Source organism: Perca fluviatilis, chromosome 11 (assembly GCF_010015445.1).
Source record: "Perca fluviatilis chromosome 11, GENO_Pfluv_1.0, whole genome shotgun sequence".
Lineage (NCBI taxonomy): Eukaryota > Metazoa > Chordata > Actinopteri > Perciformes > Percidae > Perca > Perca fluviatilis.
This window is the reverse complement of record NC_053122.1, coordinates 18,607,698-18,625,567: the sequence shown is the minus strand read 5'-3', so window position 1 is coordinate 18,625,567 and position 17,870 is coordinate 18,607,698. Positions and strand designations below refer to the sequence as shown.

Sequence of the window (17,870 nt, the reverse complement as noted above, 5' to 3'; positions counted from 1 at the left end):
CATTTATGAGTCATTCAAAAAGTTATCGTATGTATGTCATAATCAAATCATAAAGAAAATGGCCCCTCACAAGGTCAACAAGGTTATAGACTCGTCTGTAGTTAGACACCAGGATGTCCACAGGTCCGGAAACAATCTTAAAATGTTTATATTAAAAAAAACTAATAAGAGTAATAAAATAAGAGTAACTTCACAATTTATGTTTTAAAGTAATTCCAGGTTACTGAAACAACTTTTTTAAGGAATTAGCCCACCCATCCATTCCTGTAGATTATATTTTGAAAAGTCAGTACCTCAGTTTATTTTCATATTGTCCAATAAGACTGTTTTGCTGTAGCTGATGACTCAGAAAGTTTGGCTTCACACAACGATCAGACTGATGAAAAGAAGTTAGTGAGCGTCTGTATCTTTATTTATCTACTTTTTTCACATTGACAGTATATGACAGCAACATGACTGGTGTACGTTTCTCCAACTCATTCTATTTTGTTTTGTTCGACAACATGCAATCTGACTTGTAGAATTTAACTTGGACATAACAGTTACTGCTAGAATGTAAAGAAAGTAGGCTTTGGATTGCACAATATGCGTTTTGTACAGAACAATTACACATAGTAGTCTTTGGCTGACAGTAATAGAAACTCAGTTGTAAGTCTTTTAAGCTCCAATTTATATAAATATCACATACATATGACATTATATACATATATGCTTCAATCCTGTATGTACAAATTTACATTTACAGTCCTTTTTCTTATCTATTAGTGTTTCTTACCTATAATCCTAAATGACAGATTGTGTTTGTACTGGAATGTAATGAGATGCTTTTTAAAATGCATAAAATACTGTATACACAATATGCTCATTAAACATGCTATTCAAAGGACTATCGTAACAGTAATTTGGCCAACTCTGATCCCCCTCACTGTCACACACACAGCTGCTGTGGAAAGCGTCGACTTGAATGTAGGTCAGAAAAAGCAACCGCTGATTCAGTTTTCGGTGTCTGACGAGTCCGAGATGTCCGCCAGCCGCTCTTGCCTCTTGCGTACGTTCCAGTGCAAACACTGAGCCAGGCTTTCAAACCAGTCATACACCAGGTCATGGCAACAGATAGAGGGCACTGGGTAACAAGATGTAGTAATCTTGATGCTGTTGGTAGAGAAAAGGCGAATGCAAATGAATCCTAAAATGGAAAAATAATCTGTATGTTGAAACAGCAACTGAGAATGACAGTTAAAAGAACTTTACCAGTCTCCATGCTGGATCTCCTGTCTTTTCCTGCCATCAAAGGACACCCAGGCCGTGTTCCTGGCATCAGGGGACAAGGTGATCTGATTTAGGGGAAAAGAGGACAGTCAGTCAGTTTCCAAGCTACAGTTATGAGTTATACACACTGACCGACTGACACACCAACCAGAGAGACCAACAGTGCCATCCATGGAGCCATGGCTAAAAAGTGTCTAGGTAATATATAAGGTATAAATTGCCTTAGTACGGAAATTTGTTGGTAAACTGAAAAAAAGTCCTTAGCCCAGGTACAGAATGACACCATCACTGTGAGAGCAAAGGTACTGTGCGGCAGTCAAACATTGACAGGGATTGATGGAAACGTCATACCACAATCATGACAAAAAAGACAAGGAGGCAAATAATGATAATCAGGAGTGCTTTTTAAGGATTTCAATTAGTTTACTGGTAAACTGTCAGACAGCACCATCGTTAAAACAACAAATGAGGGACTATGATTTAGAAAAATTACCCTTCGAGTAGAAATTAGAGAATTTCTCTCGTGATGGCCCAAACACCTTACTAAGACACTTTGTTGGTTTTTCCCTTTATTGGTCACCTATCTGTAAACAGTACATTTGCACTAGAGCCCGACCGATGAAGGTTTTTTAGGCAGATATCGACACAAATATTTGGTGATTTAAAAATCCGATATTCCGATATATTGGCCGATATATATTTAAAAAAAAAAAAAAAATCCAGATATGCGTAACAAACAGATTTCCAACAGAACAGAGGAACATCAAAATATATTAAAGTTCTGATATATAAAATGTATAAAAATACAAACTTATATGATATCTTAAGTTTGTATTTTTATACATTTTATTTCCTTTGAACAAAAACACAGTAACGAGGGAAAAAAAAAAAATAATAATCAAAGAGTGTTGCCAACAGGGACATTGTAGAGTGCCCTCTGGTGGACAAACTATGCAACGCCAACACTCATAACATGGTTGAAGGGTGTTTTGTCCGATTTAATTTTATTTTTTAAATATTACTTTATCAGAATCATTTATCGGCCATTATAAATGCCGACAGCGATAGTTTGGAAAATGCCTAATATCGGCCGGGCTCTAATTTGCACCAAGCTCAGTCCAGCCTCCTTCCCCTTTATTCTTACCATTAGCTCCACCCCAGCAGGGACCACGATGGGCCTGAAGGAGAGCGAGTGGGGGCAGATGGGTGTGACCATGATGGCGGGTACATTGGGGTGGATCATGGAGGCTCCTGCTGCAGCTGCATATGCTGTGCTGCCTGTAGGTGTGGACACAATGACACCTGGAGGACAGAGAGAAAGGGGGGATTAGCACATTTACAGTATAAATTCACCATATCTACGAGTTAAGACAATAGAGTGACATTACATGACAGGACGAAGAGTATGACTGCTCTTACCGTCTCCCTGCACTGAGGTGATGAGCCGTCCATCGAGGTACAAGTCCACATTGGACAGGTAGGAGGATGGGCCTCGGTCCACCACCACCTCATTCAACACCTGAAAACACACACAGACCAGAGCTAATATTAGAAGGCACTCAGACGCTGCACAATCTTTCAATTGGACTCTAAATCGGTATCAAAATGGTGACACATAGATAAACATATGACCATGTTGATTTTGCAGAAAAACTAAATCCTCTTTGGGAATATTAAGAATTTGTACAAGCAAAAATCTGACTCGTGACCATTTAAATTAATCCTGTTATTGTAGTGCCATCTATAGGCCCAATGCCATACATGTTTTGATGCGTTTGTGACCAATATATATGTGAATTTGGCAAGCAATAACAGGAAAATGGGATGGCATATAAAAAAAAATTAAATGTTTCTAACCGAATATGTCGAAGATTGGATGCAAAGTATAGGAGTGCTGACAAAAAATAAAATGTGTCAAATGTAAAGTGCTTCATTAATGGCCACATGGTGTCTCTATCCACAACAAAAATTCTGACATCCAGAGACATCCAGCTAACAAACAAGCAAACAACTTTCAATACACCCTCTCTGGCAAAGATGTTAAGGCAAAATAACCGCAGCGCCTTTGCTATATAATGTGAAAAAGCTCTATACAATGGGGCGGTCTTCAATGTAATATTGTCTTTTTAGAGACAGTAAATATGAAAATAAATATAATCTCTGCACTCAATAAAAACAATAAATCACCCCGCAACAGACAGAGTTACAGCGCATTACATTCCCATATTACAGGAGGAAATTACAAGCAGACAGAAATTGCCAGTGTGCAGACAAGCAGCATACAAATCATGTTCCACACTTCAGAGTACTGCAGCGCTGAGCAGTGATGTCTGGCTGATGTACTGACATCAGAGCTTAGCGCAGAGCAAACATCCTGCTGGATGCAGCAGAAGTGATGTAATGTGAGGTCAAACTCAAGTTCAGAGACCAGAACGATCCATCACTGTCTTTTATCGACGAGACGGGAAAGAGGGAGAGCTGCACTTAAAATGACAAACTGCAGCTGTGTGTGTGTGTGTGTGTGTGTCTGCAGCAGTGAGGCATGTTGTTTATTTACAGAGTGTGTCAGACCGAGAGCGTCAGAGCTCATTAAATATCCATTCGGGGTTGACTGCGTTATTGACGCCGTGGTCTCCATGGCAACTGGCTCAACAGTACTTCATACACATCCTACTGTTTTTCTCCCATATCTGCACCCAGCAGATTTATTATGACTGTCGCCATGGCAACCTGGCTCACTCACTGAGCTTGTACGCATGTACGAACGGACAAACACACCCAGGATGAACAAGTAACACACACACACACACACACACACACACACACACACACACACACACACACACACACACACACACACACACACACACACACACACACACACACACACACACACACACACACACACACACACACACACACACACACACACACACACACACACGGTTCCTGGGCCCCTGGAAAAACTTCCTGTAGTGAAAAGGGGGCTGCAATCTGCATCAATACCTGTGTATTTCTTTCCAGGCACCTGGTCTCTCTCTCCTCTCAACAAATATACTTGTGCCTCTTTGTTCTCACCTGTAGCTGCAGGGTGACCTTGCCGGCCTCGCTGTTGGTGTGTCCATGAGGAAGGAGTCCGTTGTGTTCCTGCTGCAGCTGCTGTGGCTCTCTGCTGTACGACTCCTGGCCTGTTCTCTGAAGCATGTCCTTCACCACCTTCACCTTAAGACGACTGCGCAGAGTGATGGCTGCATTGCCTGAAAACCCACATAGTCATACGTGCAAACATAAGCACCCCCGTGGCATTCACATACACATATTGTACTTATTGTACTGATTGTGTCAAGAAGTTTGACCCTTCAGGAGAGAATGAGTGTTTACATTCACATATATTAGACTAATATTTCATGAAAAGCTTCTCTCTACCTTCAAACACTTTGGCCACTTCGGTCTTGTATGACTCAAATTTGAAGGGCGTCAAGAAACCCAGAGAGCCGAGGTGAAACGCCATAACCGGAGGGACGCTGCCCTACAGAAAAGAAAAACAGTCTGCACGTAAAAATCTGTTTAACTCTCACCCCTCTCAGAACAGCAGAATCATGACCCATGTAGAACACAATACTGACACAATCTGTATACATTTGGAATTAAAAGATTTTATTAGTATACTTTTTTTGTAATCTGTTAAAAATTGGTATGTCTTAAAGAAATGTATTCACGAAACTGCTTATTATGAGCAATTGTACAGTAAACTTAATATTCAGGATACTTAAAGTGATGGTTCGGAGTAATTCACCCTAGGGTCCTTTGCACTATGACCTCGAGCCAAACACCCCCCCAGAAGCTTTTTTCACCTGGGTCGGAAAAGAGTTAGCTAGGGTCGGTTATCAGCTGAATAGCTTAGCGAAGGGCTAATGGACCCGTTATCGTGTAGTATATCCTTCATTGCCTAAAACAAATGATACCAAACGTGCTACAAGTAGTACAAATATTGGTTTTTAAACGCGATTTGAAAGTTTGTAAGTACACCAGAAGTTTATGAACACTTGCCTGCTCTCTTCAACTCTCTGTTGCTGCTGCTGCTGCTACCTGCAGTTAGACGAGTGCTTAGGGCTGTCTACAAATTACTACACCAAAAAGAGTTACAACAAAAATATGTATTAATTCAATGATTAAATAAGGTAATGTCTCCAAACTTACCTCAATTATTACTTGTCTCCTGCTAGTTATACTACAGCACTTACTTAAAAAAAAAAAGTTAAATTAATAAATATTTTTGTTGCATCTCTTTTCGGTGTTGTAATTTGTAGACGGCCCTAAGCACTCTTACAGCAGCAACAACAACAGCAGAGAGCAGAAGCCAGCAGGCGTGTTATTTACGCATAAACTTCTGTGTATTTACAAACTTTCCAATCCATCGCTTTATGAGTACATTACCTATTTGTACAACGTTTGTAACGCTTGTCGCTTTCGGCATTATTAGTGGGGTAACTTACGAGATACAAAGGCCTTGGTCCCGCACCTAAGTTTCATTCAGCTGATAACGCTACTCTAGCTAACTCTCCCAATGTTAGACCCAGGTGAAAAAAGCTTCTGGGGGGGTGTTTGGCTCGAGGTCATGGTGCAAAGGACCCTAGGGTGAATTACTCCGAACCATCACTTTAAATACGAGCCTCTAACTTTAGAATCGCAGACAAAAATGCAGTTTTGAATTTTAGCGTGTTATGCCAGTTTGTTTTTTTTATCTTCAAATGCTGTTCAGCAATCGGATTATGTGACATAAAGTGGCAACAATATACGGTAACACTTTACTTGAAGGTATCTACATAACAGTGACATGACACTGTCATGAACACATGACACAGTCATGACACATGAACCCTAACCCTAACTTGTCACGACAAAAAACGAATGACACTTACTAAAAGAAGCGTTATGTCATAAATGTTTATGACTAGTTTATAATGTTTCTGACACGTTCATGACAGTGTCATGTCACTCTTATGTAGATAACTTCAAGTAAAGTGTAACCCAATATACCAACACTACATAAAATATGGACATATCTCTTTGACGTCACCAATAGGTTTCTTAAGAGCCAAAATGAAGCCCAAAGTGGGCGGCTCCCAGTGGCTCTAGCTGTCTTGGCAGTGCCTGATGTCGGCTAATCCAAAAATGGGTAAAAAGGTGGAGCGTGGATGGAGCCGAGATGGGCCGAATGAAGCGTACAGTTTGTAGCCAGTCTCGATGAACTGCAGTTTTTAGCACTTCTGCACTGGCTTAATTTTTAGCAACTTTAAAAACCCAAATATTTTAATTAGTTTCACAGAAATGCCTGACTTGAAAAACCTTTTTTTATTGTGATTGTAGATTTGACAGTGCAAGTCCCAAAAGACAAGATATAAGAAATATTTTTTTTTCTTTCATTTGATTTAAAGGGAATGAATACTAAGACATACAGTATGTAGTATAGTTAATATTTTTTTTATATATATATATATATATATATATATATATTTATTTTTTGGGGCTTTTTATGCATTTTTAAAAAGGTGGTACAGATAAACCATGAAGGCGAGAGGGAGAGAAAGTCACACAGCAAAGGGATGCGGGTCAGATTCAAATCCGCGCCGCTGCCAAGGATTCAGCCTAGATGGCGCGCACACACTACCGAAAGAGCTAAAAAAATATTTTTTGTTTAAGGGATAGGGTGAGTTCAGCTTGTCTGAAGTGATCAACCAATAAAAGTGTGATAACCTGGAAGAGAGAGGAGGCGTAGAGCAGAGTCCCATCTCCACCCAGACAGATGATCAGGTCTATGCAGTCAGAGATATCATCATAACCTGCAGGCAGACAAAAACACAGATAAACTCAATATATTGTTTTCATTTTAACACCATTATACAAATATAATATTTAATTTATTTTTATTCAAGAATGTAAGAATGGGATTTTTTTTTTATGTCAGCCAACATATATGACCAGTAATGCATAATAAATTTAAACCAGACTGATATGCTAACCTAACAGACCAATAGCAACAACATAAGACAATAAAATACTTTAGTAAAATACTTTCTATAGTATTAAATGGGATCTAAACTAAACTTTGGCTGCAGAGGTAGAAATTAACATTTACGTTAAACACTGTACTCGAGTACAGGAAAGAAAATACTGATACCATTCTCAGGGAGACATAGTGAACACTAGATTCATCTCGACAGCTTTTGTTACTGGTTATTTAGCAAAATAAGATTCTATACTTGGAAACACCACAAAATCTATATACCACATAAAGTCGTTGCAATGAGTACCTTTAGTTTTAGTATTTTACAGCTGAAATTTCTATTTTTAAAGGGCATATTTTACATCACAGTATTAATACTTTTATTTCTGAAAAGGATATTATTACTTGACAAATGTATGCCATTAGTTCAGAATTAACGTTTGTGGTTTCATTGCTGAGTCTCACCCTCTCGGAAAGTGCAGAGCTGATTGCGGATGGAGCCAAACGCCTCGTCCTTTGACAGCGTAGCATCATCTGCAACCCGGCGTTCCACGTACACCATCATCTGCTTCTCCTGATACACAAAGACACGCTTAAGTGACAGCAGCCAAAACAAACACAGACATCTCTCAAAAAGTACTCTTTCTGAAATGAAGTTGAGCGTACGCCAAACATGTGGGGTTTAATAGGTCCCTGTTTGTATGGAATGTAAATACATGGGTTCGCTGGGATTCTTTGACAGTCTTGTTACACAAAGGACAGCTTGTTTTGGAAACACGTGGCCAAAAGGTGTCGTAACTGCATGAGACCAGACTGTAACTTTCATCACCATGTCTGGTTCATTTCCTGGATTCTTATAGTTAGACGCTGCTCTTCAGTGTCACAAATGTTTCAGTGTACACTCGTTCTTCAGCAATATGGGGTTAGTTTACTAGCAGCAGAGGACAAAACTGTAACTGAAATCATTTGAATTGATAATCTGATATCCCCACTGATAAAACTAAACACAAAATTGCAACCTGGTATTTCTCTCAAACTGATTGACAGGTATTTTAATACATATTACTTGAATGAAAAACTAAACATTTTTAATTATTATCAACAAACACAATTTGTCGGTCCCAGAAATAAATCTCATATCTCAGACATATCTTGAAACAGCTGATATGTCACTAGAGTACCGGGTTGTAGGGCCCATTCAGACCAGAAAAAGGCGATCCAGTGGGTCACTTAAACGGCCAATTTGTGTGATGTCATGTTGTGTTCATTAACCCCCCAATGTAGCACAAGCAGACTTTATATTTCACATGTATTGTTTTCCATCAGATTATTTACGGATCTCGACATTTCCAACCGCACTTGAAAACAGCTCTTTCATTTCACAGAGAAAGAGAGAGAGAAAAGTGACAGAGGGACTGTGCTTTGTGCTTTACACAAACTCCTGGGCAGTTAAGCGCTTCCGATTCGTTTTTTTATCCTCATAGTTTTTTTAACTTTCTTGTGGCAGCTATAGAGACAGCGATGTTTCCTGTTTACAGGACTCTTACAACTCCTGATAACGGATTGCCAAGTCTGATCGCTGGTTACGTGACTGGCCCACCGCAGGGTGATGACGGGTTGCGTTTCTTCACAAGTTCAATCCGTCTCAACTTTTCTTCAGCAAAATGAATTCAAAATGAACGGAAAGAATTGCGTTTTTGCTGGACCGCTTATCGACGGCTGCAGTCTATGTGAACACAGCCTAATGCAGTAAAACAATATGGCAGTAATAATATTCAAGTTTATCAAATTAAAGTTTATCTGAACACAAATCCAGAGTTTTCTGTAGTTCACCAAGCTAAATAGGTTAGATTTAAGACATTTTTAAATCTTTTAATAACACAAAGAATGCAATTTAAATTTTTCTGAGTGTCAATCACTGCTCATGCACACCCATTCATTCTCCCTTGTGGGGGGAGGGGCTTAGGAGACCAACAGATTTTTCTATAAATATTTAAGACTTTTGTCAAAAAAATAAGAATTTATAATTCCTTTTTGCAGAAAACTGGATTGAAGGATTTTTCTGACTTTTCAAGACATACAGATACCCTGAAACCACAACTCTCCACCATCTGTTTGCTTATTATGGGATTGAGAACATTTCAAAACAATTTTCTTCGAAGAATGAGTTTAGTGTCTCAAGAATTTGTATTCTGTGATTTTTCAGAGATCAAAGTCTGCCTCCTCAATCATACATTAACATTACAAAACATTAATCTCCTAAAACATATATAACAAACATATAGTTTATCAAATCCTATTCTCCTGTACCTCCACTAGAAACCTGCAGATCTCTTTGAAAGGCTCGACGAGGCTTTCATCTCGGATTTTCCTGATGACAAGCACGTTGACAGGTGGTTTATTCCAGGTGAGCCGCTGGCTGGCTGGGTCCTGGATATGCCTGGGGCACAGAAACACACACACAAGTGAGTAAACAAACATACCATCAGTACCTGACAGGTAGCGAAACAGACCAAAGAGTTGACGGTTACATAAATCACTTCGTCTTGCCACTTTAACTCAGCTTGCTGGACAAGTTTCAAATAATGTCAACCTCATCGTCTGAGTGAAGTAAAAGGTAGATCTACAGCTATAGTCATTCATTAACTTGTATGAAACTTTGATGTTATGTCTGTATGAGTAAAGTCCAAATTCCAAACATCATAATATTAAAAAAAATCTTTTTTTCTCCTCTTTACCGTTTGTCTGTCCCCTCCTTTACGTGGCGGATCGCAGGCATTGTGCAGACAATTTCGTCTGTCTGTTTCCAGATTAAGTCCAAGGAAACACTCATGAGACCAGGTGATAACAAGCATCTGTGGTCTGTTCTGTTAGCAATCCCATTTCATGTAACATCCAATCACAGCATTCCCATTTTATCTTATCTCACACAGTTACACAAGCTTCGCTGTTCTGTTCTTCAGTGTAAATAGTATTCGCCAGTTTGTACACACAAAATTCGACCCTCATGCTTACATGACTGAAGTTGGGTTGGGAAGAATACAGGCTTTGGGTCCGAAGTGAGTGGCTGGATAAGGTCCATGTAGAAAGTGGGCTCTCCTGTGAGGAGGTAAAAAGAGGACAGGTCAAGACATTGTCACCGCATGTCCTGGGCAACAGAGTTGTGGCAGTGGCACGGCAGACCAGCTGGCAACCTGCAGTGCAAACCTCTTAGGAGAGCTTTCCGCTGTGTCGCTCGTTGAGCCAGAGGGCTCCAAGTGCTCGTGTTGGCCTGGCAACCTCTGCCGCTCGACTTCCCAGTGCAGCTGTTCATGATCACCCCCCCGTCGCTGCGACCTCGTCCCTTTACGCCGTCTCCTTGGTGACTTGGGTGGGTGCTCTCGGGGTTTGGAGGGCCTGGCTGACTCGGACAGCTCACCGGGGGGCGCTGAGGGTCGCACCATATCCTGCACTCCCAGGGGCTCCGATGACAGACTGGTCTTTGAGTTCTCCATTCTGCAAGGATGCAACCATAGACTGTTAATATTAATGGACAGACAATGTGTGACGTCACCCATTGGTGTGTGGAGATCTGCTATGAGTCGTCGAGTTTGCTGTTACGGGCGCAGCCATCCTGGTTGCGGATGTGACGATTTTAGACAAGAGGGAAGAGTGAGGGAGGAGCCACGTTACGTTACACACTTTCACTGGCAATCACATCATAGCCACGCCCTAAAACACCCCCTGCTTTATTGCCTTTTTTATTGCTTTAACAAGACCATAATTTACAAAATGAACATCATTCTGTGTTGCAGAAGACTTAAAACTAGCGATTGAGACCATAAACTCATTATGAAAATGTTTACTGAGGTAATACTGTATCTGAAGTCTCTTATCCGAAATTCAGCCTTGGTGCAGAATTACAACCACTAGAGATAGTCCCACAATGAGCTTTCCTTAGTATGTGCCATTTCTGTGTCTGTATCTATTGAGGAGGAGAGAGGGTGGGGCAAGGTGGATGGTGGGGGTGTGGCCTTGACCAACTGCCACTTTGCTCGTTTGAAAGCCATGATGTCTCTCTCTCTCTCATGGGTTGGCCAAATTCTCTGGGCAGGCAAAGGAGAGCAAGGAGAGGTAACCTTTCTCCTTATGACCTCATAAGGAGAAGATTCCAGATCGGCCCATCTGAGCTTTCATTTTCTCAAAGGCAGAGCAGGATACCCAGGGCTCGGTTTACACCTATCGCCATTTCTAGCCACTGGGGGACCATAGGCAGGCTGGGGGAACACATATTAATGTTAAAAAACCTCATGAAGTGAAAATGTCATGCCATGGGACTTTAAGTTAGGCCTGTTGCAATTATTGCAATTGTAGTGATAATTAATTGTAATTATTAAAATTATTTCAGCTAACCAAGATCATTTTGCATAATCGTTCAATTCCACAAACAATGGAATTTACAAATGCGGCAAAAATTACAAAGTAAATAAGGTGCGTTTCCATTCACTGGGTAAATAAGGTGTCCATGTGAGCACAAGGTCAGAAAAAAAAAAAAAACATTGAAAAAGAGAGCTTGGCTGTCTAGATCGTACTGCTGTACATATGAGACCGTATTTGTTGCTTACAAAGCAAGATGATGTAGTGGGGAATCTCGCCTATACAGCAATGTGTTATACAGCTCTGGGGATCTGGAGAGGTTTCAGTTTCTCTCTGAGTAAATCCTGCATTAATACTGGTTTTGTGTTTGCCGTTGCTTATTAACTTTTGAAAATTAAATCATGCCCCCTTCTATATTAATTAACTGTCTTGAACCACGTTTCCATTACACTGGGTCGGCCTTAGTCTCGCTTTGCCAGACCCTCCTCCAAAGCACGCTGAAGGAGGGTCTGGCTACTCCACATAGCATTCGGTGATGGTAGGAAAACGTGCTCTGGTTTAATGGCATTTCTTTAAAAGGTGATAGAATGATTATATAGGGTATTTCACACTGTTCCTTATGGTCTCCTAATGGGGTATGTAACATTGGTTGGGCTGAAAATGGCCTGGTTGATATTTTACTGGCCCTTATGCATCCCTGTGTTTTGGCCCCATTTGTAACAAGAGCTTTTCTTCCAAATATGGTATGGTCATGAATATTTAGATGAGCTGCGCGCTGATTAGTTGAGCGAATCCTCCATACACACACAGAGACGCGCGCTGATTGGTTGAGCGAATCCCCCATACACACACATTAGAGACGCGCGCTGATTGGTTGAGCAAATCCCCCATACACACACATTAGAGAAGCGACAGAATCTCATATTCCAAACACTGCAATGTTTCATTACCAAATTCACTTCTGAAACTTTTTTATGCGAGAAATCAACTATATAAAGCTCAAATATGGGCCGTTTTACAAAAATGTATGGCCAATTGCAAATTTGGTAAGACGTGTCGGACTTTAGGAGCTCCATACAGTCTGACGAGAAAGCGGCAGCCTGCTGGGCTCCATACCAAAGTCACCCTTTGTGGATTACTGCACTACGGGGCTCCGCGGCCAGCTGCCGGCATAACTATAATATATTTACAGTTTGAATTTCGTCACGGCACTTATATCACAGCTACCCCAAGGTCTTACAAAGCTAACGTTGTGTCCGTTTTCAATGTAAGGCATTTTTATGGACGTCAGGCGTTTTGTTAGGAGGAGCAGCTAGCTAGCTATATGTCCAATTCAATACAATGGGAAAAGATCGCTGCTAGCTAGCTACACTTTCGGCATAACTATAGTAGCTATATTTACAGTTTGAATTTCGTCACGGCACTTATATCACAGCTATCCCAAGGTTTTACAAAGCTAACAATGGTGTCAGATTTCAATTTAATACATTTTTGTGAACACTAGCTAGGGGTTTTGTTAGCTGCGACTGTCCCTTCAATCCTAGCTATGGGTAGCTAAAAATCACGGATAGTTAGCTTCATTTTCGGCGTAATTCGAGTATATTTATAGTTTGAATTTCGTCACACCACTTATACAACATCTACCTAAAGGTCTTATAAAGCTAACGGTGTCCGATTTCAAGTTAATGAATATTTGTGAACATTAAGGGTTTCGTTAGCTGCAACTGTCCCTTCAATCCTAGCTACCTGTGTAGCTACAAATCACCTGATAGTAAGCTTCATTTTCGGCGTAATTCGAGTATATTTACAGTTTGAATTTCGTCACGCCACTTATAACCTCTACCCCAAGGTCTTATAAAGCTAACATTGGTGTCCGATTTAAATTTTATAAATTTTTGTGAATTTCAGAGGAATTCTAAGAGGAGGCTAGCTAGCTCTCATTGATAGAGCTCCATCCAGCCGCAGGCTTCAATAATGAGACTCGCGGACAAAAGGCGTTTATTTCACCGATCATTTGTTTAAATAACTCAACACATTATAATTACACACATTAAAAGATTAACTGGAACCTGTGGTAAGAGATTGCTGGCGTAACAAGCTCGCTGACCGCGCTCTCACTCACACACACGGGGCATTTAGCAGGAAGAGGGGAGCTGCAGGCCCTGGAGCTCTGTCCAGGCAGCGGCGGTTCGTAGTCCATTAACCCACAAAACGGTGACTTTGCGTCGGTATGGAGTGCCTGTGGGCTGCCAGCCCTGACGGAGCTCAATCGAACTCACAGCAGGCCGGGGTCTGTGAAGGAAGGCAGGCCAGACGGCGAGGCAACAACACAGGCAGCACCGGCCGCTGAACTCCGACACACAGTCGGACAAAATTTGCAATTAGCCATCAATTTTCGTAAAACGGCCCATAGTTGATTTCTCGCATAAAAAAGTTTCAGATGTGAATTTTGTAATGGAATAGCAGAGATCTGCGCAACCTAGATTCAGAAGACTACCTGATCTCAGGTCAGTTGTGTAGCCTACGTAAATGTTGGGGCGTGACCGTTCTCTTAATAAACCCATGGGCGTGACAAAGGTTACAGGTCTTGGGATGCTTACGTAAGCTTCCAGCTTTGTTGAGATTCGCCCGTTTTCAGCGGCAGTTTCAAAATATGAGATTTTCATAGTAAAGGGGTGTCAATGGGATTTTGAGCTTCTATGTATGTCCGATTTACCCAACAAACTGTCGTTATTCAACTATGACAGGGTAAAATCAGTTTTGCATTCTATCACCCCTTTAAACCAATCACAATTGTGTTGTGCGAAAGAAAACTCTGACTGGACAGATAGTCTAGCTAGCTGTGTCATTTTTACCTTGCAGAGATCGGAGGAGCAGTCAACAATAGTCCTCATAAGTCCACCGAAATAAAAATTCCAACGTAAAGAAAGCGGAAGGAAACTGAAAATAAAAGCATGCGGCGGAATTTCCTGCACCTGAGCAATCCGGGAAGTGGAATGCGAAGGATAGACTAGGTTAGCCCATACAACAGTTGTAGAACAAGCTATTTAAAATAAATCTGTGCAGCAGAGCAAAAAGTTAAACATTGTTTGAGCCAACTATTTGAAGATGAATTGACACTCCTTTGCCAACATTTGCATAATATCTAGGAGCATCCATTGACATTAAAAGAATGGATTTAGGCCTAGTTGCAAAGCCAAACACAAACGCACCACTCTGTGGCATAAAATTAACAGAAAAAGACAATTAAATCGTTAATTGCAATTATTTTTATGACAATTAATCGTCAACTAAACTATAAATAAGCCCTAACTTAAGTAGAACTGAATCAATTGGCCTATTACTTGAGTAGTCTATTTCCAACTAGTAAACAAACAATCATGTGACTATTACTTTCAAATAATTGTTTTCGGTCACTAAAATACCAAACTATCTGTAGCTTCTACATGAGAATTTGCAACTTTTCTATATTTGATATCTTTGAATATTTTTTGGATTTTAAACTGCTGAAAAATTACTTTAACGACTAACGTTAATCGCTTAACAAAATAGTTGCCGATTTATTTTTCTGTCAATTAGTCGACTAATAGTTGAGGCTCTACAGCTGGATAAGAGTGTGTGTCTCATGGGGTTCAATAGGGTTAATATCAAACCTGGAGAAATAATCGATGGTTTAATCACTAAAGTCGTTAGCTAGTATCAGTCCTACAGCAAACTGATTATATTGATTTTCTTCTAACGTCACTGTCTGCTAGAAAACACAGTCAAAAATGAATTGAACTAGCTATCTAGCTAGCCTAACTAATGAAATATAGGGGGGGGGGGTTGAATCAAACCACGGACGTAACCTAGCTAGCTAGCTAGCTAGCTATATCAAGCCAAGGTCTAACAGGTAGAACTTTCTTTTGAGCATTAACGTTATATTCACGACCAAATTAAGGTAAAACAAAATTCAATGTATTGATTACCAATTTTACCTTGAACCAAGCTTTACTAAGATAAGCGTATTTTAACACACCACCCGTATAAGCAGCTAACTCACACCGGGGTGAAGTTAGTTTGATGTTTGACATTGTATCTATTGAACGTAACGTTAACATCCGCGAAACCCGACGAATGTCAAACATTAAACTAACTTCTCCTCGGTCTAAACAAAATCAACCGACTAACCGCTAGAAGTGGCTCTCAGATAACCGTTGACTTGTTGACAGCGGACGTTACCCATAGACAGTAGCTATATAAAGACGTTACCTAGCAATAAGCTAGCTAGCTAAACGAGCTAACCTCTAGAAAAAACAAAGCCTTACTGTGTCAGAAAGAAGCAAACATGCTCGTATCGCTACAACTTCATTAAGGACCGAGACGCTACAAAAAAGTGTAACGTTATTTAAAGACAGACAGCGCCGTCAAACTCTAAAGGCTGACAATACATAACCGAGGGGGAAGTGATGTTTCCAATGGACCGGGGTTCACACTCACATCCATGGGTTCACTGTTCTCTTAATACATCCATGGTTCACTGCGGTCTGATCTCGGCGCAGGACCGGTGTTACACCGTAAGCTGTGACCCATCAGGAAGTGTGACCGCAGAGGGCGCTGTTGCACATCGTCTGCTCGTGTGTGCTAGACAATGGAGGGCGAAGAAGAGCGCGTACGCAAACGGAGTAAACATTAATACATTACGTCCACGGATGCGAGCTGTATGATTATTCGCGATTTGTTATTGCTTCCTAAGGAGAAAAAGTAAACCGCTGTTTATCTGAAAGTAAATAAAATATATTAAGGTACATTTTCTCTGAAATGTAACATGTATTTCTTTGTGACTGCATGCACATGCATGCACAATTACATTTGTAATAAGCACATTGGCTAAGTTGTCATAATGTGTGACCCCACTGTAACTGCTGAATTAATGAGTCAAACTTCAAAATATTGTTTGGGGTTGTTATATCATGTCTTCACATTACTCTGGACACATATTTTCTTATTTGGAGTCATCACAGAGCCAGTATCTCGGAGGTCACCATATATGACAAGTAGCAGCCGTCAGAATGTGTGACCTCACTGTAACTGCTTAATTAAGGAGTCAAACTTCATAATATCATGATATAACCAGGCTTCAAAATTAACTTTTTCGTCTACCAGCCAAATGGCTAATGCATGTTCAAATATTACCAGCCACTCAATAGATTACCATTGGGTTTTTTGGCTGGTGAGTGAAGCAAATCTACCAGCCACTTGCATATTTCACCAGTATTTGGCTGGTAAACGGTGCCAATTTGGAACCCTGGATATAACAACCCCAAACAATATTTTGAAGTTGGACTCATTAATTCAGCAGTTACAGTGGGGTCACACATTCTGACGGCTGCTACTTGTCATATATGGTGACCTCTGAGATACTGGCTCTGTGATGACTCCAAATAAGAAAACATGGGTCCAGATTAGTGTGAAGACATGACATAACAACACCAGAAAATATTATGAAGTTTGACTCCTTTATTAAGCAGTTACAGTGGGGTCACACATTATGACAACTTAGCCAATGTGCTTATTACAAATGTAATTGTGCATGCATGTGCATGCAGTCACAAAGAAATACATGTTACATTTCAGAGAAAATGTACCTTAATATATTTTATTTACTTTCAGATAAACAGCGGTTTACTTTTTCTCCTTAGGAAGCAATAACAAATCGCGAATAATCATACAGCTCGCATCCGTGGACGTAATGTATTAATGTTTACTCCGTTTGCGTACGCGCTCTTCTTCGCCCTCCATTGTCTAGCACACACGAGCAGACGATGTGCAACAGCGCCCTCTGCGGTCACACTTCCTGATGGGTCACAGCTTACGGTGTAACACCTGTGTTTACTTAAAGGAACAGCGCCATGTTTGGTGTCACATCCACACTTCATTATACATCCATGATTTACACACAGTCTCTTAATACCAATACATCCATGTTTACACAGTGGCAGTGGCACCAAAATAACTGGAGAAATATGTTGCTGTTGTTGTTTATTTCATTTATATAGCAAACAAGTTTTGCACCAAAGTGCTACACAAAAACAGACATATACAATCATAGAACATATATAGGCCTATGCGCTATATGCGGCGCATAGGGGCGCAGCACCATGGGGGGCGCCAAAGCGATGGTAAAAAATTATAACTTTTTGTTGTTGTTGTTGTTGTTGTTGTTATTTTCTATATGTAGCTGCTGTTGTGCGTTTCT

At 40.5% G+C, this 17,870-nt stretch overlaps 1 protein-coding gene across 7 annotated transcripts; it reads right to left on the bottom strand.

Moving 5' to 3' along the window:
- Positions 1 to 390: 390 nt before the first annotated feature.
- nadkb (NAD kinase b) lies at positions 391 to 16,355 on the bottom strand. Of its 7 annotated transcripts, XM_039815322.1 has the most exons (13): positions 15,940 to 16,105; positions 14,488 to 14,607; positions 10,484 to 10,771; positions 10,292 to 10,375; positions 9,587 to 9,716; positions 7,742 to 7,850; positions 7,027 to 7,112; positions 4,696 to 4,798; positions 4,348 to 4,526; positions 2,689 to 2,788; positions 2,414 to 2,571; positions 1,252 to 1,334; positions 993 to 1,152 (listed from the first exon to the last, which is right to left on the bottom strand). In XM_039815322.1, exons 3-13 carry the CDS (start codon positions 10,768 to 10,770, stop codon positions 993 to 995), a joined length of 1,479 nt encoding a protein of 492 aa, XP_039671256.1. In that variant the 5' UTR covers position 10,771; positions 14,488 to 14,607; positions 15,940 to 16,105. The 7 variants fall into 7 exon arrangements, with proteins under 7 accessions (XP_039671259.1, XP_039671260.1, XP_039671256.1 ...); XM_039815320.1 differs by lacking the exons at positions 14,488 to 14,607; positions 15,940 to 16,105 and adding an exon at positions 16,112 to 16,355; XM_039815319.1 differs by lacking the exon at positions 14,488 to 14,607.
- Positions 16,356 to 17,870: the final 1,515 nt, after the last annotated feature.